The sequence below is a fragment of the Engraulis encrasicolus genome, chromosome 21 (genome assembly GCF_034702125.1).
Source record: "Engraulis encrasicolus isolate BLACKSEA-1 chromosome 21, IST_EnEncr_1.0, whole genome shotgun sequence".
In the NCBI taxonomy this organism is placed as follows: domain Eukaryota; kingdom Metazoa; phylum Chordata; class Actinopteri; order Clupeiformes; family Engraulidae; genus Engraulis; species Engraulis encrasicolus.
The window spans coordinates 948,445-975,901 of NC_085877.1; the positions used below are offsets into that span (position 1 = coordinate 948,445).

General features: G+C 43.6%; 2 protein-coding genes across 2 annotated transcripts in view; one reads left to right on the forward strand and one right to left on the reverse strand.

The window, feature by feature from the left end:
- The window catches only part of mfsd8 (major facilitator superfamily domain containing 8), a 12,300-nt gene extending 4,815 nt beyond the window's left edge, over window positions 1–7,485 (reverse strand). The window contains exons 1-8 of the mRNA XM_063187090.1: window positions 7,073–7,485; window positions 6,639–6,712; window positions 6,367–6,410; window positions 4,860–5,100; window positions 4,099–4,212; window positions 3,122–3,266; window positions 2,617–2,675; window positions 74–182 (exon numbers count right to left, since the gene is read on the reverse strand). Coding sequence (XP_063043160.1) covers window positions 74–182; window positions 2,617–2,675; window positions 3,122–3,266; window positions 4,099–4,212; window positions 4,860–5,100; window positions 6,367–6,410; window positions 6,639–6,712; window positions 7,073–7,137 — 851 coding nt within the window. The 5' untranslated portion in view covers window positions 7,138–7,485. The remainder of the gene's footprint in view (window positions 1–73; window positions 183–2,616; window positions 2,676–3,121; window positions 3,267–4,098; window positions 4,213–4,859; window positions 5,101–6,366; window positions 6,411–6,638; window positions 6,713–7,072) is intronic.
- Window positions 7,486–7,613: 128 nt separating this feature from the next.
- On the forward strand, window positions 7,614–25,687 carry LOC134437607 (SH3 domain and tetratricopeptide repeat-containing protein 1). Its single transcript, XM_063187093.1, has 18 exons — window positions 7,614–7,653; window positions 7,859–8,403; window positions 8,819–8,884; window positions 9,979–10,109; window positions 12,871–12,976; window positions 13,272–13,415; window positions 14,026–14,224; window positions 14,833–14,909; window positions 15,359–15,554; window positions 16,117–16,247; window positions 16,886–16,921; window positions 17,045–18,739; window positions 20,093–20,273; window positions 20,814–20,964; window positions 22,006–22,128; window positions 22,771–22,921; window positions 23,885–24,081; window positions 25,049–25,687. Exons 2-18 carry the CDS (start codon window positions 8,253–8,255, stop codon window positions 25,331–25,333), a joined length of 4,020 nt encoding a protein of 1,339 aa, XP_063043163.1. The 5' UTR covers window positions 7,614–7,653; window positions 7,859–8,252; the 3' UTR covers window positions 25,334–25,687.
- The last annotated feature ends 1,770 nt before the right edge of the window (window positions 25,688–27,457 follow it).

Below are 27,457 nucleotides of genomic sequence, written 5' to 3' on the forward strand. Positions count from 1 at the left end.
CACAAATGCAGACTGCAATTCCCCCACACACAGATGACGTTCAACAACAGCTACTTCACTTCATGAGACGTACGTTTCGAAGACAGCGAAGATGAAGAGGATGATGAAGAAGAGGACGTTGGAGGTCACCACGGCCACCTGGTCGATGTCTCCCTCCACGTCCAGTGACACGGACAGCCGCTCTGACCAGGGAAACACAATCACTCAATAAGCACTCTCTTAATGGCTTGTGGGGGGGTTTAGGGGTTCAAATTATCAATTCATTCCTGTTCATTCAGGTTAGTTGATTGACCTCAACTATCGACTTAAGATCACTTGGTAAGTATCGTAATGTTTCAAAAATAAAAATTAAAAATTAAACCTAAAAATAATAAAGTTAAAAATCTAAAAAATGAAGTTAAAATGAGAAGAATCATAGAAAATTAATTTCTATGATTAAGATTCTTTCATCCTCTATCCAACAAAGTCTCAAAATTAAAAGCTGAGAATTAAGAGAACTTGAACTTGAATTTGAAGATGCAGCCTTGCATAACATACTGTGATAGTGGTCTGTGCCAAAGTGTCAAGGCTTTTTAGTACTCTAGAGTAAAAAGGAAAAAGATTCTGGTGCCACGCGCATGTCTATTTTCTGTTGTTTATTTTATCAGTGCAATCAGTTCGACCTAACGTTTCGACATGCGTCTTCATCAGAGGACTGATGTCTAATTGCACTCTCAGTCTAATTGCATCCGGCAGATTGCTCACTGTTGATACATTTGTACATCCAATGGAAAAACATGCAAACAGCCTCAACAGCAATGCAGCTGCATGCAGTTGAGGTGGTACCTCAGTAACAAAGCTGAACTGTTGCATGCAACAGTAACAAAGCTGAACTGCTGCATTAAAAGGTAGCAACACGCAAAATGTCATTTTACTTTGTTTCTAGGTGCTTGAAATGGTCCCACAATTCACACAGACTTCGTCCTTCGCTCTGGCCAGCCGTGTTGATAATTAATTAAGGGCCAAGCAGCAAAGCTGTCGAAGGTCCCTAGTGTGTTTGTAGGTTGTTATTTTTTTCCTCTGCCTCTGGATCTCTATGGCAGCCCATAGAACTGTACATAAGAAAATACTGAAAATCAGCAGACACTAGGCACTCTAGGTCAAAGTTGCAGGCATAACAACTGCACAACAATTGTCAAAATGTTGGTATCCCTGAAGTCCTTGGGCCAAGACGAATTCAATGCAAGCTATGACATCTTTTTCCATCAGGATAGTTTTCTCGCCATGTTGGATTTTATGAAAAACTATAAAAATGCACCTCCTCACATTTTGACGCTTTTTCTCTAAATCTGTACATAGCATCTTTGAACTGAGTGTCACAGAAGTTGTGGATGGGCCTTTTGATATCTTTAATCGTGTGGCTGATTTTAAATAAATCTTGGTATCCCTAAAATCCTTGGGCCAAGACAATTGGAACTCATCCTATTACGTCATGTCTGTTGGGATAGAATGTTAGCCGCCATTTTAGATTTTGAGAAAATCAATGAAATGCTTCTATTCCTACAAATTCTGTTGGATTTTCAAAAGACGTTTAAACAAAATGTGTGGACAAAACTGCATACAAACCTCGAAGGGATTTTTTATACCTCCTATCATCTGGCCGTGACGGCCAATCAAACTCATCTGAAAATTCACATAACAGGAAATAAGCTCAAATCTCGCCAGCCCTTAAATGGAATAGTAACGCTTTCTTTTGTGGTACAGTAAATTAGTATGTACTTTCTGGGTAACAACAGGGTAACAGAGAGAAGTTACATGGTATCTAATGAGTAAAAATGGGGATAATTCAAGTAAATACCATGTAATATACATATCTCGAGAATGTGAAACTACTGTATATTCTAACCATCTAACTTCTCTATGTTATCCTGTTGTTACCCAATTAATAGTATTTACTTTGTAATAAACCCCTTCTTACCCGTTATATACCATGTAACTCTTCTCTTTTACCCTGTAGTTACCCAGGAAGTGCACAGTAATTATGTATGGTATTTGCACCGCAAAAGGAAGCATTACCAACGGACCCAAACCAAATCTTGCACACATGATCAGCACCCCCTCGAAGGAACACACACCAAAATTGGTGAGCATTGGCCTAGGGGGTACTGCAACAGGTCCATTATTCTCCTATGGGATGTCTATGGCAGTATGAAGGAAAATGCTCAAATTTGCCACACACATTCTAGTCTCCCCATTACTCACAACATTTTTTTTTAGGTCTCTCCCATCCCCAAACCTCGAGCGTCAACAGCAGGTCAAATTTGAGGTACATTTCTGCTTGGAACATTTGAACCGTCAAGAACATTTCTGCTTGTAAAAACTTACTGTGCATACCTCCATCTGCCTGGTCAGCTCTTTTTGTTGCCATGCCAACTTGGGCTGGTTCACTGCTAAGCCCCGCATTGATGCTTGCAATTAATTTTATCTTAATAAACAATTAACCGTTAATCGATTAATTGTTGACAGTGACACCCTTTCTTCTGTCACTTCAGTGTATAAAGTTTTGATTGCAAACACGGTAAACGTTAAGACACATTCAAAGGAAATGTGTTGATGCTCAGATTTGCAAGAAATTACCTTCTGCAATGTAGTTAATTGCTCGGATCTGCTTCCCATGGTCATCCACACGATGTTCTCTGTAGAACAAATATTACTTAACATTAATTATATTGCCTTTGGGCCTTACCAGATGAATATACCCCATAGTAAATTCCAATGAATGGAACAAATTGCATGACAATACATGCAGCGAAGGTCCCACAGTAATAAAAGAAAACATGTTCATGCAATCATGTGTGCACCTTTAAATGTGTCCTTATGTTAATGGGTGGAGTGTTCAAAAGGAAGATCTTTGTACATCCTCAAGCAATTACATCTCCCTTCAATTCATGACAAAACAAAACCAATACCAGGAAAGACCACACACACACACACGCACACACACACACACACACACACACACACACACACACACACACACACACACACACACACACACACACACGCACACGCTCACGCGCACACACGCACACCAAAATGTACAACATTACAGACATTTGCATAACTTGGGCCTGCCCCTCACCTGAGCACCAGGACCACCAGTAGGATGTTGACGATGCCAAAGCAGGCAGCGAGCAGTGCTGGAGCAGTGTACATGTTCAGCTGCAGACGGACAAAGTCCAAAATCCAACCAGTCTCCCCGATCACGGACAATCCAGCTTGCAGAGCTATAGTCAGAAGAGAAAGACAAAAAAAAGGTTTGCCACAGCTGACAACATTTCCATTACTCAATGCTAGTTGTGAAGGATGTCGTATCAACTTCCCTTACCTCCAATGTCCTTGCAGAGATTATACCAGCAGCACAAACTAGTTAACATTCATCCTCAAACCGTACACAAAGTTAGCTGACACAATTAACACTACATATATGAAAATGTTAGGTTTAGGGGTTTGGATGTCATGGAAGGTCCTGAGGAGTAAAAATAAAATGCACTGGGTTGTTGTTACTACTTTGGAGTTTTGCATTTAAATGTTCTGATCACAGTGAAGCCATCTAGCCATAACCGATAATATACCATCATACTAATAATACTGAGCTTCCTACGCTTAATGCAGGGTGGAAAGCCCACAAGTGAATGCCAGGAACCATAGCATATTGTCCTGCATGCACACTTCACACAAGTATGAATGAAGTTTAGAGCCTGACAGACACTCATGCGCTACATTTGCAGGGATGTTTTCAGTTTGTTTGAATACTTGGGGTGTAGCAGGCAAACCAAAACTGTCTGAAAAGTCCTGCCACTTCAAGAGTTAATAATACTAGAACTTCCCATGGGCGTTGGACTGTGCAGATCACGGGGTAGCAGGTTTGAATCCCCACCCTTACCAATCCCTTCCACCCTCCATGGCTAAAAGTGACCTTGAGTGAGGCATCTAACCCCACATTGATCCAGGGACTGTAATATCTGTAATGCACTTTGGACAAAAGCGTCAGCTAAGTGTAATGTAATGTGACATTAAAGGCACCATGAGCCTTGGTCCTCCATGCACATACTGTACCTGGCCCAAGAATGAAGCCCAAAGCCTGGCAGGCACTCATGTTGGCCATGGCACTGGTCCTCTCCTGCAGTGAGGTGGCCCCTGCTACATACGACCTCACCACAGCCACGTTGCCTAAAGATACAGGGCACACAGATATTCCATTCATTCAGTTAGTCAGTTAGGAGTGTTGCTCAACACATTCTGATTTAGTGTAGAATCAAGGGCGTAGGTTTGCATATGGACTGGAGTCAATGACTGCAAAGTTGCAAATATTGAAGTTCCTATCGATACTGAGCATGTTATTTTCATAAATAACTCAGTATGCGACTAATATTATCCATAAAAAATCTGAAACCCAGCATAAGCCTTTTCAAGAATTATGTGGATTAACAAAGTTTATTATTATAATCTATAGAACTATGAAATCTCTGTACTGGTAACTGTACTGAAGTATTGGTGAACCAGCCACCTACTCCAAAGGTTATTTTCACATAATATAATATAAAAGATATTTGACTGATATCAGTTTTTCTTTCAGCTTTTAATTCAGTTGAAATTACAGAATCATTATCGACAAGTAAGCCCATTGCTGTCTGAAACAACTGTCGCATTTCAGCCATTTTTCCCTTCTCCACTACGTTTAAAACTTGGACCATGTCACATCTCTGCAAATCGAAATGGGCGAATCTGAAAATCCTCCAGACCCTCCAGTAAGCTCACGATGTTGAGCAGAGCTACTTGAGGATCTGGCGAGAGCCAGGTCTCTGGTGCCTACCCACCTGCCCCAAAGCCCACGAAGGCCCTGGACATGAGCATGTGGTACTTGTTCTCGGAGGTGGGCAGGTACACGTAGGAGTAGTATATGTTGGCCGCGACGTTGATGAATATGGAGCAGACCAGCGGCTCCCTGCGTGGCCTGTGATTGGACCAGAGGCCGAAGAGGGGCGAGGCCACCATCTGGCCAAGACTGTAGGCCGCCACCACCCAGCCCAGGAAACTGGCGTCCGCCGTGGTATCAATCTGGGAGAGGCAGGGAGAGACAAGGAGTTAAGTCTTTGTACACGTATGCGGATATTTTTACAAAGGGATTTACAAGGGATGTGTGTGTGTGAGGGTAGCCTGGGAAATCCCATGCTGCTTTGCACAATTTTTCCAATCTGATAGACAGCATGGGGTCTACCTTCTAAATATTTTTAACAAGTGTATTTTAGAAAAAACATTTCATTAGAAAAAAATCAGGGAGCTAGAACACCATTTACATGTAAACACAACGCCAAAATGAATGCGTTTGATGCAGTTGACACAAAAATGATCTTACTCACAAAATATTACTGCCAAAAATATTTAAATAGTTACAGAGTTTACAAACACACACACCTGAATGGAAGTAAAGTTCAAAACTTTTTGTCTATATTAATCAAACAGGACAGTGAGAGAGATAGGAAATGATTCAAACCCGGGTCCCCTGCACAATAGTACGGTGCACCAGCACCTGACGATTCCTTCATCATTTTCCTTAACAGTGATCTTTTCAGCCTTTAATTGAGCTACTTTAATAATTAAATGTCAATGTCAATGATGGACACCAGTTGCATACAGCAGTGTTTCCCAACCAGGGGTACGTGTACCACTTGGGGTACGCGAGCACACTGAAGGGGGTACTTGGAAATTTTTAATTTTAGTAAATGAATGGAGCATAGGCTTGGGTCACAGGTTTGGGGGTACTCGTGGCACAACAAAAAGGCTCGGGGGGTACATGAGACGAAAAAGGTTGGGAAACATTGGCATACAGTATGGCAACTGGTGAGATATTTGTATGTATTCTATCATTTTCACAACCCACTTCCCTTTTCCCCTTTTAAGCTGTTGCACCTGAACTGCATGAAAAACATTGATTTTTGTAGAGCTCTATCCCCTCCAGTAGAGTACAGAATAGCTACAGCCATCACTTTTGTGCACTACTTGTAATCTTTGTCTTCATCAGGTAAACGGCTACTAGGCTACTAGACTACTGTGAAGATGTTGTGATTTTTCAGAACACAACTTGTTGTCACCCAATAGGGGAAACGTGCCATTTCCTCTTTTTTCACACTGCCTGTGTGTGACCTGTAACTATGATTCTTTGAACACTTCTACGTAAGCCACTTTATTCCTTCTTATACAGTACTTTGCTGCAATATCCAAATCTCGGTCAAATCAGATTCCTCAGAATGAACCAGGCATAAACCTACAGTATGCAATTATTATCCCATAAGATGCATTGGTCTGGTTGTTCCTTTCACTTACCCTTTGCAGAAATGGCCATATAGACGTGATGACTATTGTGAAACCTAGGAAGAAAAGTATGGTTTTGTCAATTACAATTAATGTATAACGCACAAAGCTTTGCATTAGCCCATTCAATAGATATTTGGTTGATTGATAGGCCTATGTTGTCTATTACAGCCTATTGAGAGGTGGCCCATCGTGTTTTTTAGGCCTAAGTTAAGTATAAACAACTTCTGTAGGTTAACTGATTTGGAAGTTCAATGTAACTGCCTTGTGAATGTGAAACATACCGACACTGCTGAGAAACATGGTGAAGTACATCACCCGAATGGACCTCCACCTGCTCTTGTACGCGGCTTCATCACTGAGAATGAGAATGACAGAATGAGAATGGGAATGAACATTTTGAAAGCAACTCAACAACTCAAAAGTGGTAGATTACTACATCATTTCTGGCACTCCGACATGTAGGCCTACCCATTAATGCAGTAACGCTGTCAGTAGGCCTTCGGGTAGCACGACTGGGGCATTAGGATAAGCCGATTTTTTATTTTTTTTATTTTTTTTGCACAAATAGACTACGTTAACAACATTGCACGAGCCACTTTGATGAGTCAGCGTTCGGCGGTCCAAAAAGGTGAATTCCTAAAGTGAACCATGAAAGCGAAGGTAACTTGAAGGCAACTAGTAGGAAATACAACCTGCCATTATTGAAAACACTCACCTGTCAACATCGCCTTTCAGCAGTGGGGTACTCTCCTCTGACTCGGACTCAGAAAATTGTGACATTGTTCGGCCCTTGGGAGATCAAATATGCATGGCAAAGACGTAGTGTTCTAGGACGCTAGCATAAAAGCCATGTTTCCCCAAGACTCCATGTTAGTTTTCAAACTAATCAAATTAGGATTCCACAAGACCAGGCTGACCTGAGGGTGATTACTACCATAGAAGACCGTGCGTAAAAGCAACACTCTTCGGTTAAATAAAGCAGCGCTGGCGCAGCAGTTTATGCATCACTCATCCTCCATATTCTGCAGACTAAATGAGCAAACTTTCGCAGTAAACCTTAACAGCACCATTAGATTCAAGGTCCCTCACGTGAAAGCTCACGCAAAAAAGTAGTGTATTCCCGAGGAAAAAAAGTCAACACTTCTGGCATTTCCTCTCCAGCGTCTATTGGACGAGCCGATTTCTTCGTCTAAACTTTACAACGGAGAGACCGTGTATGTGACGACTTACTGACACCAAGAGGACGGGGATACAGCTGCAACATTTTTGCACGTTTCCCTCGACAGGAGTTGAGAGGTTAGTTATACGTTTTATTATGGAACAACAGGATGAATCTACAAGTGTGGTGCGCGTAAAATTATTCTATTAATAGATCGATATAATCAGATTTCATCCCTATCAACTCCTGTGTTGATATTGCATATTATAATGTATACGAAAAAAATGGATGATGTTATAAAGAACATATGGTATAATTTGGAGTTTGTTTTCCCCCTAATAGTTTGATACAGCCACCGAATGTATGACAACGATCGGACAGTGGCATGGGCGTTACTACGACGAGTAGAGCTCCGCTGGATTCCAGGAAAAGGCTAACGACCTCTGTTTTCAGTGGCATGGAAGTTTTGGGCAAAGTATTATTTGCGCAGTCGGCAATCCTTAAACGGTCTCATGTCTAATTTTCCAGTCGACTACGGACAGCTGTCAGTCAGAGGCGCACATTGCACAAACTTCCAATGGTCATCTAACAACTGTGTGTGCAAGTGATCAAGACAATCGTAAGTTGTCCCATCACATCAGTGTTTCCCTGTCATGGATTGCGATATGGGTGTGAGGAGCGCGTGATAAGGACACGCGTGTCCTGGGCGCAGTGACGCGCCTCACGTCTTGACGAGATGTCAAGAGTAGGTGCACATCGAAATTCCAATGTGCAGGTTGGGAACCGAGTGGACAGTGTCAGAAAACTTCGCACCATCCACGAACTGTCTGCGGATCAAACCTCTGACCATGACTTGGATTTAAACAAGGACACTTCAGGTGCCATGGGTGAGTTCCAGAATGCCAGGTTCTTCCACCACCATCCATTTGGCATCCTTCTTCTGTGAACATCCACTCACAACGCTTGTTGAATGTATGATTTGTTGTCACTGTCGGAAATGTAGGCCTACTGTTTTTAAATATTTGCAAAGATAGGGTATAGTGTTATCATTGCTAACATTGTCCTTTGGTTTATTACGGTAGATAATACACATAGGCTAGTAAAAAACAAACAAGCATAGTAGGTTTCAGTAAGTAAGCTAAAACACAACATAGTTGGTGGTTAATTTGTGGCAGCTCAGTCCATGGAAAACATAAAGAGTAAGATGAGGAGCAAGATTGCTGTAGAGCTCAGGACTCTTAAGTACAGGACTCAAAAGTTGTAGCGATGACTAGGACCCAAATGGCAAGTGTGTGTTTCCAGAGCAAAAGCCACCCCGAGGGAGCATGAAGCGCCAGCGCTCCACATCTGAAGACAGCACTCCGACAGGTAGGCCTACCCTGTATCCTGACATACGGCACAGTCTGCTTATTGTCACTTGGATTAACACTGAATTTCCACCATTGCCAAAAGAGCCTCACTCTCTGTTTATGTCTGTGCACTGTGTACGTGTGTTAGACAAAGAATATCTCAATTTCACTTTAGTCTAGTGTCCTATTTTAGTCATTATAGCACATGAGACAAGCTGTCCAGTACAAGGCCCACTCAATTGTACTGCGTCTGGCTGGCCCTGTCCTAACAGAAACCACCTCGCTCTCTGACGTTTAGAGTGTAGCATTACTCTCTGTTTCTAAGTGACATTATGCAGGCCACTATTTACAAGTTCAGGTCCACTGTTCCAGTGCTACGTTTCCATTATAAACACATCCAGAGCTGTTGGTCTAGCCTGCATCAAACTTGGGTCTGTTGAAGTTAATGTTCACACCCACAGTGAGTCAGGAGACCAGTAGTGTTTAACAAGACCATACCTTGGACCTGGAGGCTCCTGGGGTCATTCATTAATCCTCACAGTACGAGTCACATCAGAGCACACATTAAAACTTGTAATGACATAGTTGCATAGAAGAAATTTGGATCGTTAGGATTAACTAATCATTTTGTAATGTGATGTAGGTCCATTTCATATAATTTTCTGGTTACTATGGGGTGTTCAATTTGGTTATATTACCTTCTAATCACCACTTCCTTTGCCCTTGTACTTCTATAAATCTAGAATATGATACATTTTTTATAGTTGTCACGAAGATCCCATGATGACTTTATTGAAGACACTTTAGGTCTCACGTAGTTAAAACGTTAGCCAATACTGACGACACATCAGAATCATTGCTTTCTGAAGGGAAAAAAGCACGCCGGTGATGACCGGTGTTTGTGCAACAAAGGCTCTACTTCCTGACTTGATTGACCTAATTCCCAAAGGGTATAAAAGTAGAATGAATAAATCTGTGTACCATGTACTATTACTTAATTATATAGGGCAAAAGTTTGGTAAATGAGTAAGAATTGTCAGGCATTTTTTCAGTGTGGGTGTGTGTGTGTGTGTCTCCATGCACTGATGGTTGGTACTGTGTTTCCTGTGTCAGTGCTGGCTCTGCAGCTGGCCATGGTGCAGGGCCCCGACCGGCTTCCTGACGGGGAGGGGGCGCAGGATGTGCTGCGGGGGAAGCTGCGCCTGCTGGAGGCCGACCCCCACAAGGTCACCGCCCTGCTCTCCGTAAGGCGCCCAAAAGTGGCACTCGCACTAGCACTTGGTTAAACCCTACAATTAAGACGTTAGACTTTGTCCCTTTTTTCTGCAGATTTGAGATACAATACTGACCCCCCACAAGGTCACCACCCTACTCTCCGTATGGCGCCAAAAGCAGCACTCGCACAACACTAGCACTCGGCTAAACCATACAATTAAGACTTAAGAGTTTGTCCCTTTTTTCTGCAGATTTGGGATGCAATACCGACCCCCACTAGGTCACTCACTACACTGCTCTCTGTAAGGCGGCAAAAGCGGCACAGACACTAGCACTCAGCTAAACCATACAAGAGAGTTTATAGAGTTCGTCCATTTATATCCAATTGGAGGTATGAGATGCAATACCGAGCCCCAAAAGGTCGCCACCCTGCTCTGTTTAAGGGGCCAAAAGCAGAACTTGCCTAAACCATACAGTACACTGTAAATGTTACAATTATAATTCAACACACACAGAGTTAAATTTCACACTGACTGTCTTGGTGTCATTCGCTAAGTGTTGAATAAACACTAACATTTGCTACATAGAATTTAGTTTTTACATTTTTTCTCAAATTGAAGAGTTCAGGTGCAATACCAACCCCTAGAAGGTCACGACCCAGTCTTCTCTGTAAGTCACCAAAATCAGCACTCGGCTAAGCTTGATCTGTCAACCCGTTAAAACGTGGCGTTATAAATGTGTTGTTACTAGAATGGCAATGACTGAGTCATGGTGCATTACTAAAGGCCCTGCGTTATGTCATTGAAGAGTAGTAGGGGAGACCGGGGCTAGTTGGCACAGGGGCAAGTTGGCACACCCTAATTTTCTGGGCCATTACAGGTCCAATCTTCAAAATTCCAACTCTAACATGATGTCCATCTTGAATAGAGATAATCCAACTAATTCAGAGTGATCAAGATTATAAAATCTTACAGTGAGTGAAACTTCTCTTTTTTGTGATGTCCAAACTAAGAATCGGCACCTTCCACTAAATTAGTTCTAGAAAGCTAATAGTAAGGAATAGAAACATATAAATATTCTGTGTGATAGACAGGGGATCTAGGTATACTTTGATATTAAAACTGGAATTATGTAATGTCAGGTGTTAACAGGAGAACATGATTTCAGTCAAGAGTGCTGTCCTGTTGTGTAGGGGGCAAGTTGGCACACCATTGACTTTCTATGGCCATAAGAATGTATTGGATGTATTGTGGAAAATTCTTATTCTACTACTATTTACCAATAATATGAGTATGATTGCAATATATACAGTATATTTAATGTACATATGCTACTGTCTAGGCCTACATGCCTAAATATAAGTTATAGTCAATATTGTAGCTGCAATTGTAGCCACAATGGAGTGCATTCGTAGTGATTATGTTTCACTCCTTCATAAAGCAGTCAATGTTGTTTTATTTTACTAAACAGTAACTCATGATATTTTAAATATTCAGTATTCAGTAACTATTGAGCAGTTTTCATGTTCATTGACATAATTTAATACAATTTAAATGTGTGCCAACAAGCCCCAACTACATGTGCCAAGTTGCCCCGGGTTGGGGCAATTTGGCACAAATTCACAACAATTCTTTAATCTCATATAGATGGAAACAATGAATTATCAACCAAAGATGCATGTGTCTAATATTTAGCTGAGATGTAACCCTTTTAGAATATCTTAGTTGGGGAGTTTTAAAGCAATGTATGCCAAAGATATGACAATCGAACTGAAAAGTGTGCCAACTAGCCCCGGTCTCCCCTACTATGGTAATTCACTTTTTAATGACTATTACAGCGTGCCTCAGATGATACGGCCTGCATTATGGGACTACACCATGGCCCCCTGTTATGAATTTGCTGTTACCAGAATGCCAATGACTATTGTAATGTATTACAGTAATTAGTGTCCTAATATACGTATTATTATGGTAGTCTTTTCAATGACTATGATTGCAACTATGCATGACACTGGCAGAGGGTGCGCGTATATGGGTTTAGAGTTTTGATAGGAACAGTGTACAATTATAACATAACCTTGTTTTAAACTAGGAGAATGTATCAGTTGCTGGAATTGTAAGTTGAAATTGTATCAGTTCATAGTAATGTGCTCATTTCAACCTACTGTATACTATAGTTATTGCACCTGGTCATTGAAATTATTTCCATGTTACAAATGTTTAAAAATAAATAAATGTGCTCATTGTGTTGGGTTAGTTGTAGTTATCCACTAGCATCAATAGCACCAATTATCCAGTTATACTGTATTGTAGGGAGGTGGTTTCTAAATACATGGACAGAGGTGTCTGCTTGAAGGTTAAGTGCAGAAAACATTGTTTAAACTACATAATAAAATACTCCATGTGTGATTTGGAAAATTGATCTATAATATGATGTCTATGCAAGATATGTCGTGTTGAAGTTAGGCAATACTGCGTTTGCATGTATGCATGATGAACCAAAGAGAGAACCTCAACAGTTAACATGTGAAGAGTGTTTCTGAAACCGCTGACCATTTTGCTGACCAAACCGCTGACCCAAATAGAAGAAGCTAAAAAAAATTGAATGCAGAGCAAAAAACAATGTTTTCCTTCCTATGCTTTACAGCTATTAGTAGATCAAAGATGTTTTGTACAGCTCATCATTGACTTGCATGCGCTGTGAAAAACGAAACCATGTGAAGAGCCAAAGTGACCAAATGTGAACTCTTGTTTGATATGTACACATGTCTCTCTTTCCTTATCCTCTTAGGAGCTCTCTGCCCATCTGCTAACCATAAACAGTGAAGAGAATACAATACATGTCACCTTCAAAACATTTGAGGAAATCTGGAAGTTCAACACATACTACAAAATGGGTTTGTCTTCCACTACGTTTTCTATTCAAAGTGCTTGAGCATGTGACCTGCCTATAGAGCCTACAGTAACTAAACAAACTAAGCTCCTTAAGCAGTTGTACAGTCAAGCCAAATAGAATATAGCCTACTATACGTACAGTATATAAGACTTAACTCCTGAGTATGCCCTATAAGAAGAAGGCATGCATGCAGGTTTTGCCGGTGCTATAAGTAGTAGTAAGCCTGCAAAATATTTGTTTAATTGAAAACCCTCTCTCATTTCCGACTTTCTGATTTGCAATGTTTGCCATGTCAGGGTTCCTGGGCCAGTGCATGGAGAATCTGCTGCTGGACCAGAACTTCTGGCTGAACTCACTAGACCAAGAGGATGCTGGGATTGAAATCTCCATCACCGAGGAGACCATCAACCTCATGTACAGAGCCATCCTCATGCAGGAAGGTGCATTCCGCATTGGGCATGTTACAGAGATATCCACACTTAACCACTCTTGCTTAAGATATTCAATATGGTGAACCAAGTTAAAACGTAATACGTGTCCCCAATCTAACAAAGCAGGTTCAAATCCGGTCTCCTAAATGGGCGTGAGTTTATCATTGAACTCCATTCATTCTCATAGATTCCTAGTCTCTCAAAGGGGCATGACTGCCATAGGATGGCAGCTCAGAACCGTACACCATATTGATTGTGGAACAAACTCCTTATGACCCGTCTCTTCCTTCTCAAACGTCTCTGCTCTTACCGCATTTCTACTGTACCTTACACATAGCATGGTAGACATTTATCCCAGGGATTTACAATGGAGTAAACCATTGGAACTAACCCAATACAGAAGATCACACATTAGTGAAGACAGAGAGCTTGAGAGTGCTTGATGGTTGGTTAGATGAGAAGTGAGTCATAGTTGGGCAAAAGGAACCAAAGGTCTTGAAAAGATTCTTGAGAGGAACCAAAGGTCTTTAAAAGATTCTTGAAAGGGACTGTAACTTGAAAAGACTCCACCAATGCCAACCAACTAATGTAAACTAATGTGCTCTTGTGTGCATTTAAGGATCTTTCTACGCAACCTGCACCTCCAACCAAATGTTCGACAGCTCCACGTCAGGAAGTGACCTCTACTTGGAGAAAGGTGACATCGCCCTGTTTGAGCCGCCCTTCTTGGGCTCGGGGTGGACAGTGTTGTCATTGGCCGACGGGTCTCGAGGAACCAAACCCAAACCTGCTCTGGAGCCAGTTATTCCCTTCTATGAGTAAGCAGAGAGGAGGGGATTAACTAACACAGTGTTCTCTACGGCCAGTGTTTACTCAAGTGCCTTGACCTAACGGTTGCTTTTTTTTCTAATCTAATCTCCCATTTTGCCTTAAAGGTACAGTCTGTTATTCTACGTTTAGACAATTAGACTTGTGTGTACTGTCCTGCAAAGGAAAAGTTCAGTAACTACACAAACATTGAAACAGAGAAAAGGGCCTTCAAGGTATGGGTATTAGGTTGGATATTGTAGTTACTGCATATTTGACAAATTTGAATATCTCTAGAACGGGACACGTTTGGACCATAAGGCTTTGTCACAAGATGAAGGAGGTGTTTTGAAGACCATTTTCAGTCTAAATTCAATTTTGACAAAATACGTAGTTATTTTGCCTTTGTAGGGCAGTAGTACCACAAATTGCCACTTCATTGGCAAATATTAAAATATTGGCAAACACCATAGCAGCTGTGTTATCCTGGTGTGAGTGGTCAGGTTTGTCATATGAATCACTGATAACCCAAATCCAGCATTAGTATGAAAGTGCATGACGTTGACATGGTTTCTCTCTCTGATAAGTATACCTTCAGTGTATTCTGTGTTTTCAACAGATGGTTCCTGAAGTCATGTCCTGAAGGCACCATAGTTGGCACTGGAAAAGAGGCACACAGTTTTCCTCTTCAGTTTGGTAATGCTGGAGCGTAGTACTAGTCACGTGAATGTTGTTTGTTTTTGCACAGGCCATAGTCACACATCTACTTGTGTAATACTCCAGCACCAGTCATGTCCTCTGTGTGACTGCATAACTTTAAAATATTTATTAAACATGATAGAAAAAACAACAGATCTTCTTATCTATCATCTTATCATCTTATCTATCATCCTATAAAAGTCATCGAAGTATTTTGTCTGTGTGTCACTGGATATAATATAATATATATACTGTAATATAATATAATATAATATAATATAATATAATATAATATAATATAATATACAGTACAATATAATATAATTGTCCGTGTGTGACACTGTAATACTCCTGATGCGATAACACTTTTGAGCTTGCAGTACTTCCATTTGAAATCAGAACAGAACCACCTTTTGTCCACTCTAAACCCATGACTCCTCTCTCAGCCACAGGCAGTTGTGTGGCCACCGAGGACTATGATGCCAACATAGCTGACGAGCTGAGCTTCGAGGCCGGGGATGGCATCGCGGTGGTGGGACTGCTGGTGTCCTGTTTCCAGTGGTTCCTGGGTAGGAGGGAGGGCAGCGGAGACGTCGGCTTGGTGCAGACACACCTGGTCAAGCCCACAGATACTCTTTGTGAGTAAGTACTGTACAGGTATCTAGTACACTGTATGTATACAGTATCTATGTATTGCTATACATGCTATACACTTAGTGAAGGTCATTTAATTCTTTTACCGTGAAAAGTGAGGCATACAGTAGAACAATTTAAAATAGCTAAATCCTAAGGAACCTTAACACTAACTTGAAGTAAACCAACATACTACATGTATTAATTTATGATTCTTAGTCTACTGGTTTGACTGTACAAACAAACTAGACAAACATCTGTGGGATTGTGACGTGAACGTGCTAAAATACTTTCTTTCTTTGGTTCTATACAGCACTTTTTACAGTGCATAGTATAAATACATTTTTAAAAATCATCCATTACAGTATATATATTTTAATCATCTACTGTTTTTACAAGTCGCATGGTGTGACATTTGGGAAATACCCATCACATACATATACTTCCATGCCGATTTTGCACATTTTCTGTCTTTTAGTAACTCGTTGTTAATGTGCTGTCACGGCAATGTTATTAAAACGTGTGGCAAAATATGCTTTGCATCATCCATTACTTCCTGAAACCCTATTAGGTCGACAGACATCTTCCTAGCCACAGAAGACAGACTGTTCCTGAAACTGGAACAGGAGAAAATAAAGGAGGAGACTATTAGCATGCTGAAAAGAACAACCAAGAGTGATGTCGGCACTGTATACCAACTAGGTAAGCACTCGAAACAAGGGATGAGACCGCCGGGCAATAGGCAAAAGCCCGAATAAAGAATATGGTAGAACATTCGAAAGACAGGTTGGACAAGTCATGTTGTACTTTTGGGGGCATGAGGGCAGCAATATTTTGGTTAGCTTCAGATGCTGGGGCTTAATGCAATGACATGAATCCAGTTGTTTCAAATGACCTAAGCTGCCACCTTTAAAACATGTTACATGTTTTTGGCTTGATAAAGGAGTTGCTGGGGACACAGTACATACGCATATCCTTAATAATTAATCATGTCATCATGGTTCAAAAGCCACTGTCACACACTGGCCCAGGCTGAAATGTTTGAACAGTGACAGTGACAACATGGACACAAAGTCAACAACGGTCGATCTAAGCTATAGATCCTGTCATAGCCAGACTTCTCCCAGTTCTAGTGACAACTGAATTTGTTTTGCAACATGCAAGCAATTTATGGCCTATTCATTTGAATATGGGCAAAATCCCCTCATATTAGCTCTATACAAACACTCTATTCTTTAAGTACCTATCCAATAAAACCTGCAATGCTGCTGTATGATACATTATAATGTTGGATACTACTATTATTAAAGCTGATCATGTTATTTATTTCTTGGTACCAGACTTGATCAATGATTCGCCTGCCTGTTCTAATGAAAGTAAGTAATATACTTTTTGGTCAATAGTAATTACTATAACTTCATATGATGTGTAAGACAACTGTAAAATGAACTGTTAGAAATTACAGTATCCTAAAGCTGCTTCATTTTCTCACTCACAAGAACACAAAGACACAAATATCAAGACAGAGGTGGAACTAAAGAGTAAACTTGTGGATTACTTGCACAATCTGACCACGTCCGACGGAAGCGTGTCACCCTCCGATAACACGAGCCAGTCTTCCGTTGAGGAACAGGAGAGCAAAGACTTGCCGATCTTCACCGTGTGCTCCGAAAAAGATGGCACCAGCCCAGATGGCCACCAGTCCCTGCTGACCTTCCTAGGTGACCCCGAATTCCGTGAGGACCTACGCTCCCTGTACAACTCCTACCCAGAGTTCCTCATGTCCCGCTTCCAGGGTCACGAGGACGAGGAAGAGCTGGTGGCCTACCTGGCTGTCGCCAGGGAAACGGCCAGGAAGAAGCGTCAGTCGTGGGCCCAGAGCAGGATCTGCTTCTTGTTGGGCCAGATGTGCGCAAGCAGGTCCAAGTTCTCCCAGGCTCGCGTCTACTACGAAGAGGCCTTGACTGTGCCCAGGGACGGCTTCGCCGACGCGCACATGCTGGCGGCGCTCTACACCAACCTGGCTCTGGTCCACCTGACCCAGAAGAACGCAGAGAAGTATTTCGCAGTGTCGGAGCGCCTGGCCGCGCTGCTGATGGGCGTCCCCGACGCCATCTCTGGCTCGGAGGATCCGGAGGTCCTCAAGTTCCTTCTGAAGAAGGCCATCTTGTCCCACAACAAGCCCGCCGAGGCCCGTGGGTGCTTTCTCCTCGCCAAGCTCCACTTGAAGCTCGGGGAGGCCATGAGCGCCGTGCCCTTCCTGGAGAGGCTCCAGATCATCTCCCGCGAGCTCGAAGGCCTGTGCGAAGGCACCCGCAGCCACGGCTACCTGCTGCTGGGCAGGCTCTACGGTGACACCGGCTCGCCCCACCTGGCGGTCAGCTCGGCCCACCAGGCCACGGTGCAGAGCTCCACCACGCTGGCGGACTGCCTCTGTGGCATCTCCCTGCTGCTGGAGAACGCCGCCCAGCTCTACGGCGTGGCCGTGCCAGCGCAGGTGGCCCCTTACCTCAACCGCGCCGCCGCGCTGGCCGAGGAGGATAAGGACCTGCAGCTGGCTCACGTCCACGCGCTCTGCCTCTCCAGGCTGTTCTACGAGCACGGTTTGCCCGGACGCGCCGTTCGGTACATGCGCGCGCTCCTCCTGGACACCCACCCAGGAGGGTCCAAGGACGGGGTGATGATCACCCAGGCCGATGCCACGGACGCCCTGATCTGGCTAGCCTGGCTCTACATCAGCAGCGGGCAGCCACACGCGGCCCTGGAGGTGCTGGACGCCGTGCTGGCCTCTCTGCCCGAGCACTGCACCACGCAGCAGGAGGGCGTGGTGTACAACATGCGCGCCATCGCCCTGCGCCGCTGCGGTGACATCCGCCGCGCCGCCGAGTGCTACCGGGCGGCCGCGGAGGTGTGCGAGGAGTTTGAGGACCGGCACAACTGGGCGGTGGCGCTGGCCAACCTGGGGCTGCTGTGCCTGGGGGCCAAAGCAGGGAGCCTGGCCGAGGAGCACCTGGAGCAGGCCGTGGAGCTCTTCTCGGAGCTGGAGGAGGAGGAGCTGGAGGGCCGGCAGCTGAGCTTCATCACCGTGCTGCTGGAGCTGGGCCAGCACTACGTCCGCAAGGGCCACCACGAGAGGGGCAAGATCTACTACGAGTGGGCCCTGCTGCTGGCCATCCAGTCGGAGCAGACCGAGAGTGAGTGGCGGGGTAGCATTTCACATGAAATCCCCTAAAAACTGCCCCTGCCGTGGCCTCACAGTAGGGCACTCGTCTGCTACGCGGCCGACCCGGGTTTGATTCCCGGTCCGGGTCCTTTGCCAGCCCTTCCCAGTCTCTCATCCCAGCTCACTTTCTGTCTGTCCTTCAGTGTCCTGTCTCATAATAAAGGCTTAAAAAGACACCCCCCCCCTCCCCCCCCCAAAAAAAATCTTCTAAAAGGCTAACCTCGTAACACTGAAGAGTGTACCATGCGCCACTCAGATATAGCAAAACTATTACTTTACTGTAGATAGATAGCCCCAAGGGGATATTCATTTTCACCACCATCACAACTTGTCACAGCCAACATGAGGACATACTGTATAGTGTATAGCATACAAGACAGACATGAAGACATCAACACCATTGAAAATTCAAATACTAAGCAAATACGTACGTGCATGTACACTCAGATATTGAGTGACATTAACTTTACTGTAAGTAGAAACTGTAGAGAAAATCTATATTAGATATCCGTACAGTAAAATTTTAAGATGTCTCTTGATTTTGCATGACCTAATGGTGTAGTGTTTCTCAACGGGGGCGTTGAGAAGGATACAGCTGAGTGGGCGTGGGGCTTAGTCTCCATTGGGGTGCATTGGTCTGTTTTATTTTTCAGTACTAAGGGGGATATTTTTTTCTTTTTTTAGGGGCTTTTATGCCTTTATTTGACAGGACAGTTGAAGATGGTGACAGGAAACGAATGGGACAGAGAGACAGGGTAGGATCGGGAAATGACTCCGGCTCGAACCAGGGTCCCCGTGGGTGGGCATGCAAGCCCAAATGTGGGGGGCATTTTCAAGCTTATGATGAGGTCAAGGGGGCGTTGAGAGGCTTATGATGAGTTCAGGGGGGCATTTGTTCAAAAAAGGTTGAGAACCTCTGGTGTAAAGTAACCTCGGTTATTTTAAGATAGATTTAGGTGCTGTTTCCATGTAGCAGGATATTTTTTTAGCAGGATATTTTTGTCTCCTGTTAGGTGTAAACGCAACATGTGGATAAAAATAAATCCTCCGTTGTAACGAATGTGTTTCAGCCCCCCAAACAGGGTATTTTTTTCTCCTGCTTTTTATACCTGGATTTTAAATATCTGCTACGTGGAAACGGAAGGCCATAACCAATGCAAAACCAATACAACCAGGAGAAAAAAATATCCACATATAAAAATATCCAGCTACGTGGAAACAGCACCTAAATGTGCCGATGCTTCCTTCACAAACAAATCTATTATGGAAGCATCATCAGAGGCTCTGGGTAAAGGATGACACTGTCCTCCTCACCTTGTTGCAGGTCAGCTGAAAGCCACTCGTCACCTGTGCCACCTGTATGCCCAGGTGTGCCCCAACGAGGCCCAGTGCATCATCTACAACGAGCACCAGCTAGCCCTTGTGCACTACCTGGGCGACCGCAGCGGAGAGGCGGACATCCTGGAGATCATCAGCGACCTCTACCTGAGCCTCGGCACTGAAAAGTCAGATTTTGTTTAACAAGAAATTACACTTCTATTTTATTTTATTTTATTTAGGAGACATAACTTGGATCATCTTATTAGTAGTCCCATTTATGAACGCAAATCAGATTGCGCTGTCATTATTCATTTAGGCGTTGGTGACACGTTTTCAAAACTGATATTTTTATCCATTTACATATTTTAAAATCCTGTTAAGACAGCATGGGGATTTTTTTTAATCACTACTGTGACTTAAAGGTGCACTGTGCAGGAAATGATCAAAAAAGTCATTTTTTTCCCCAGACATAAAACTTAGAATTTGATGTTGGTGATAAGTATTCGTGAAAAAGGTAGCATTAGTGAATGGGTAGCATGAATTCTGGAAATAAACAACTAAAAATCTTGCACAGTATACCTTTAAAGAAAAGTCCTTTTTTAAAGATACGCGACACGCTTTGGGGTGCTAGAAATCCAAATAAACGCATTCATTTTACATAAATGTTGTATGTGTGTAAACTAGGTCTAAATAGCCTGTAATCTTTGCTGGTTTTGGGGCTGCAGGGCCAACAAGTCTGCCCTGGAGCACACCAAGCAGAGCCTGGGCATCTTCATAGACCTGGGGCTGAAGAGGAAGGAGGCGCGAGCCTGGCTGCAGGCCGGCAAGATCTACCACATCCTCAGGCAGACAGAGCTGGTGGAGCTCTACGTGCAGGTGAGTATCCCTGTGTGTCTGTGTGTCTGTGTGTGTGTGTGTGTGTGTGTGTGTGTGTGTGCGTGTGCGTGTGCGTGCGTGTGTGTGTGTGTGTGTGTGTGTGTGTGTGTGTGTGTCTGTGTGTGTGTGTGAGTGTGTGTGTGTATTTGTGTGTTTATGATAAATGTCTCTATATATATGTTTTATTTTATTTGTATTACTTGTATTTATCGAATAAAGACAATTTCAATCAACACAATTTCAATCTGTGTAAACGCCTGTTACATATGTTGGTTTTTAACAATAAAGCACATAATACTTTTTAATGTATCAACATCTACAATAATATTGTGCACTATCTACACTGTACACATCTAGCTGTAACCCTTAACTGTATGTATCAGATGCAACAGGGACAGCAAAATTAAGTGATATCAGTTTGTTCCTACCCAACAGCGCCCTCACCTGTGTGATTCATGTCATGCTCTTGGCAGAAGTTGCACAATTTATTATTGATTATTGATTTTTTTGCTGAATTTTCTTTTAATTTATACCCAAATGAAATATAACCAAGAATGAATTACATATGGGATGAACAACATAAAACTGAATTGAACCATGAACCTTTTGTGGACAGATTTCTGTCCAGAAACACAGGCCTGTCAGTATGTTCTGGCTTCGAGGATGCTCAAAGGCAGATCACTATTGCCACGATTAAATCCCGACTGAAATCACAATTAAATCACGATTTTGGATTATTTTTTATTAATTGTGCAGCCCTACCCTGAGGTATTAGTTTCCTGTATTAAAAGCTAAATGTTTGGGAACTTCAAATGTAGATGGATGGCACAGAAGTAGTCTACGCTAGCACATCTTTGACACTTCAAGACGTCAACGGACCGTGAGTGTCATCTGTGCAACACAATCGTGAAGACCAGCTGCAGTACCTATTCACACCTCGAACAGTGTTGACAATTTAACATTTTTTGACCCGTTAGGTCTTTAATGCGTTAAATTATGAATATATGGTCGGTGAAATAGTGTTGTTCTTCTATGTTACAGGTGGCCCAGGACGTGGGACTGAGCACTGGGGACACAAAGTTCATCTTGGAGCTGCTGGAGGCAGCAGGGGACATCTTCTTCAACAGCGACCTGGAGAGAGACAAGGCCGTCTGCTTCTACAGGGTAAAGAAGACGACTTCGCTAGTCTTCACTAGCCATTATGCACTGATGCCAGCCCCCGATGCAATTTTATGTTATGCAGCTTCACATGAAATATGACATATTTTGTAATGGAATCTATGAAAATACATTTGCAATACAGTTAAGTTATATTCAGGGGACCTAGAGAAGGTGGGGTCTGTTTTAAAGGTGTTGCCTTCAATATAGGCCTAAAGTGCAGGGGGAAATCCTGATTTGTGTTCATAGTACGGCCCTCTGAGGACTTTTACGGCCATAGAGATTTACGGCCATCCCCAACCCTGCCATAGAGGTAGAACCAGCGAATGGGGCTATTTCCAAAATGTCTGCAGGGGGACAATAACGTTTTTAGCTCTTCTAACTGCCTATCTCTGTGTAGAAGGGTTACCTGCAGTCCCATGCCACAGCCAGGGCCGCTGACATCTTTTGCTGGGCCCGGGACAAAGCCATCAGAAAGGGCCCCCCTACCCAATGCATACAATGCAATGGGGACCCAATTCTGGGCCCCCTATTTCCCTGTGCCCGGGACAGCATACCCCTTTGCCCCCCCCCCCCCCCCCCCCCCCCCTGTCGGCGGGCCTGGCCACAGCACCTCCGTCATGTCCCTCTTCATGTGTGTTGCTGCAGGACCGTGCGCTGCCCATCGCGGTGAAGACAGGGAGCGTGCGCTGCCAGCTGAGACTGAGCAACAAGCTGTCGGAGCTGCTGCTGCAGATGAGGATGTATGAGGAGGCTGTAGAACACACCCAGACAGCCCTGGACATCAGCATCTCCCTCGGTGTGACGCCACGCGCGTGTGTGTGTGTGTGTGTGTGTGTGTGTGTGTGTGTGTGTGTGTGTGTGTGTGTGTGTGTGTGTGTGTGTGTGTGTGTGTGTGTGTGTGTGTGTGTGTGTGTGTGTGTGTGTGTGTGTGTGTGTGTGAACATGCACCAATACACAGCATCTCCCTTGGTATGATGCCACACGCGTGTGTGAATAACAAAAGGGAAGCAATATCCGAACACCACAAAAGCTCCCTTGTCGTGATTTAAAGAACGTTTCGACCTGTAAGGTCTTCATCAGGTGTCTTAGGTTCACTCATTACCACAAGGGAGCTTTTGTGCTGTGTGAATATTTCTTCCTTTTTCTTGTACGTTCTTTTGGATCCTGCACCCATGGCAATTGCTTTTTTGGGATGTGAGCGCACCTCATACTTTTTTGACACGTGTGAACGTGAACCAATATGCATGCACAGGGTCGTTTTTAACTGAGCAAAAATCAACTCAAATTAAACAATTGAATGGGGAGCAAATTAAGCAGCTCCTGTTTGCCCAGGCCTTGGACAACTGACTTGGTTTTTCCCTCCCTGACGGCTTCGCAGCACATTCAAGAATGTATTATAGTTACACGAGTGCCACAAACACACACAACCAATTACGCCCGTGCACACACACACTTACACAGTTATCTACACATTTTCTATGTACAAAACTATAAAGTAGTAAGCTTTAAAGTATTTCATTGTTTTTCATACCATTGTACAGTACTTCTGTAGTTCAGATACTGTAAAGGTAAATCAGTGCATTGGTATTCACATTGCAAGTCAGTGATGTGAGAATCTGTTCCAGTAGAAAAAAAGTTTTGGTACGAATTAAGTACCGGTAATGAAAATGTGAAATGCTGAAGTTTGCTTGACTTTGTTGGATTTTTTTCAATATGTTTTTTTCTTATTGAAAGAAGTGTTATTTATTTTTCTCAATAGGAGATACTCTGAACGAAAGGGTGGCCTTCCATCGTCTGGCCACACTCTACCACTGTCTGGGCCAGTTTGAAATGGCCGAGCACCACTACCTGAAGGCTCTGGCCCTCTGCCCCACGCCCCTGCAGTACGATGAGGAGACCCTGTACTATGTCCGAGTCTACCAGACTTTAGGAGACATCATATTTTATGACCTCAAGGTGAGATTATGTGAATAGGAAGAGTTCAGTTGTCAGATACCTTTTGAGATTCATTTGTAAATAATAGTTTTATTTTATTTAAATATTTATATGCATGATCAAGTACAACTATTAAAGCCAAACGAGCAAAAGTGTTCATTAAAATCACAGAAATGCAGCTCATCAGAAAGGCACTCACAGGATTTTGCGTGTCAACTTTTCATTTAGGCCTCTACTGTACAGTGATGGAGATGATTCATTATTCTTAGATTGGATGATGGCATAAACACCAGTATTTTTGGTAAACAAAAAGAAGTCTTACAATTTTCTTGGTGAATTTCTTTGAACCTGACTCTCACCAGGCGAGCGTACTGTAGGTCTGCCTTGCTTTTAAGTGGAGCACCCTGGTGGAGCTGAACGGAAATACATCAATCTGGCAAGAGCCCGTTTCTCGTTTTTCATCACTACTTTTGGATTGTGTGAATATATACAGAACAGCGATGGAGATGGATATGCATAGCATATATTTTTCTTTTTTTTTTGTTTCTTTTTGTCCATTGTTACTTTGTTTCATTGTTACAGTGACTAATGATTCTTATGATCAGTGCATTCCTGAAAAAGAGTTTCATGTTCCCTGATTAAAAAGCATAATTTGGAGAGAGAGAGTAATTTAAGACAAATAAGACAAATACACTTATTTCTTATTGTGGGCAGCCATGGCCTAATGGTTAGGGAGGTGGTCTTAAGATCAGTTTGAATACCACCTATACCTCCATCCATGGCTTAAGTGTCTCTGAGAAAGGCACCTAACCCCACATGCCTCCAGGGACTATAACCAATACCCTGTAAATAACTAAAATCCGTTTCGGATAAAAAGCGTCAGCAAAGTATAATGTAATTTCAGGACCATTTTGATGCGGCAGTTGCCATCATATCGTCAAGACAAATTAAAAACAACCAGAACACAACTTGTCATTTCTTGTCACAGGACCCTTTCGATGCGGCGGGCTACTACCACCTGGCCCTGGCTGCTGCTATGGACCTGGGTAACAAGAGGGCCCAGCTGAGGCTGTGCACGCGGCTGGCCACCATCTACCACAACTTCCTCATGGACCGCGAGCTGTCACTCTACTTCTACCAGCGGGCGCGAGCCTTCGCCTCAGACCTCAACGTGCGGCGCATCAACCTGGCGCCGGACCAGAGCTTCCACAGCACGGCTCAGTACCGAATGGACCCGCAGCGCTCTGGCCTGTCGGTCAGCAGCACAGCGTGACTGCCCCGGTGGCCTAATGGTTAGGGAGTTGGTCTTGGGGTTCAGAGGGCTGCAGGTTCGAATCCCACTCTAACCAGGGATAATGACTTGAGATCTCCTCAGCGAGACACCTAGCTCTACTTTGCTCCAGGGACTGTAACCAATAGCCTGTACCAAAATAACTCTTCAGCGGTGTTTAATAAAAGCGTAAGTTAAGTGTAATGTAATGCAATTATGGCCAAGGGGACAGTGCACCCTGACACAATTCAAGTGGCAATGGAAATTGTATCTCTTTTAAAATGGATGTACACATATTTGCAAAATATCGGTTCCATCACCTTCTGCAATTTTATTAAATTTTACATGAAAACATAACTGAACTTCATGACTGAGTTGAATGTGAGAGGATGACCAAAGCTGGAGAAACGCATACTACGAATAGTTTTCACGTTACACCGCTGCTGTCAACCAAGCCGGAGATATTTGCAGAATTATATTCCCTGTCTCTTCAGTGGAGTCGTGCACATCAAGGGATCTGTGACCAGACTGCTGTATAATTGCATTCAATCCAGTAAAAAAGCAAGTTCATGACATGATAGTATTTTGTAAATAGTGTCACATCTTAAATGCATTTCACACGAATGACACCATGTCAAAAAAGTATTTTTCTTCATAAAGGTAGTCAGAATGCTTTGCAGATTGTGCACTAATTCTTACTTATTAACATCGCCATAATTTTGATAGGAAAATGAAACCGCTTTATAAAAGAAGAGATGAAAACAAAAAAACTGTTTAAACTGTATGGTATGATGTGTTCACAAGGTTTCATGTTGTGGGGGTGGGTCGGGGGGATTCATGTAGAGATGTGGTTTGCAGTGGAAATTGCTGACAGATAAGGAAACATGGCTGGCATAGCAAGTCAGAGGTGTGAAGGCCATGTGTGTGGTTTTGCTGTTCGTGAGAAACCAACGCAGGCTAGACCGCAATGCATATGCTCAATCCTAGTGCAATGTTTTTGCAAAGACTGATCACCAAGAACACATAATATACTTTACAAGATGGCATACTTTATATCAGGGATGGGCAACTGGATGCCACATGCGGCCCATCCCCTCACTCAGTGCGGCCTGTAGATCAGCAAAATTTTAAATAATAATAATGACCAGATTTTAAAATATATACATTGATATCCAATTTATTGCGAGCCAGCAGGCAAACCCATATTGTTTTCCTACTGCTATTTTCAACTGTGCATGCACATTCTGCTTTGCCGGCCTGTAGGATCGAGTGGCGCGGATGCTGTAGCAACCCTGTGCGAGTAGCTACCCGATGTGTGCACGTCATCTGCCACCGACCTGCAGAAACAGACTCTGAAGGCATACTGAATGGGTTAGGGCAGTTGTAAAAGCTTACACATCGAGCCAGCGAGATGATCGGATAAATGACATCGCAGCTCAGCAAGCAATTGGCTCATGTTGCCGGACAGGTGGGATATGTGCAAGCACATGCCATATTGGCATAAAAATTGCCCCCGTTCATTTCTATGGACACTTTCGGGAGTTGTCTCTGGTGTAGCACACTGTGAGGCAGGCTGGGATACAGACGGAGCACAGTAACAGGTGGGAGCAGGAGCATACTGGGAGGCGGCCACAGGTGCATCATTTTGGGTGGTACCCACCAGAAAGGACGGGGGCGGTGCCGGTGCCAGGATTCTGGACGGGCCTAGCATCAGGCAGACACTGAGAGGTGGAGATTGGCTCGGGGTCGGGTGAACCCTCAGGGGTAAAGACAAGTGCCATAGATGGGGCAGCACTGACAGACACAAGCAGGATCTCTTGGCCGGCATCAGGTCAGGCAGGGGGGCTGGCATGAGGGCAGGCCCAAGGGGTGGTGACCGCTTCAGGAACCCGGATCTTCTGAGGTTGTAAACTGGTGCTCTGACCACCCCACCAAAGAGCTAGGCTCATTGTAGTCAGAACACGCACACAACCCTAGTGATGGCCACTCCATCACACTGCCTTCCCCTTCGGACCTGTGCGCTTCACACACTCACCAATCCTGGGGGTCCCTCACATGGAATTACGGCTCACACACAATGGGTATGCTTCCGATGGCCTCACGGTAGCCATCCCACTTCTGACACCA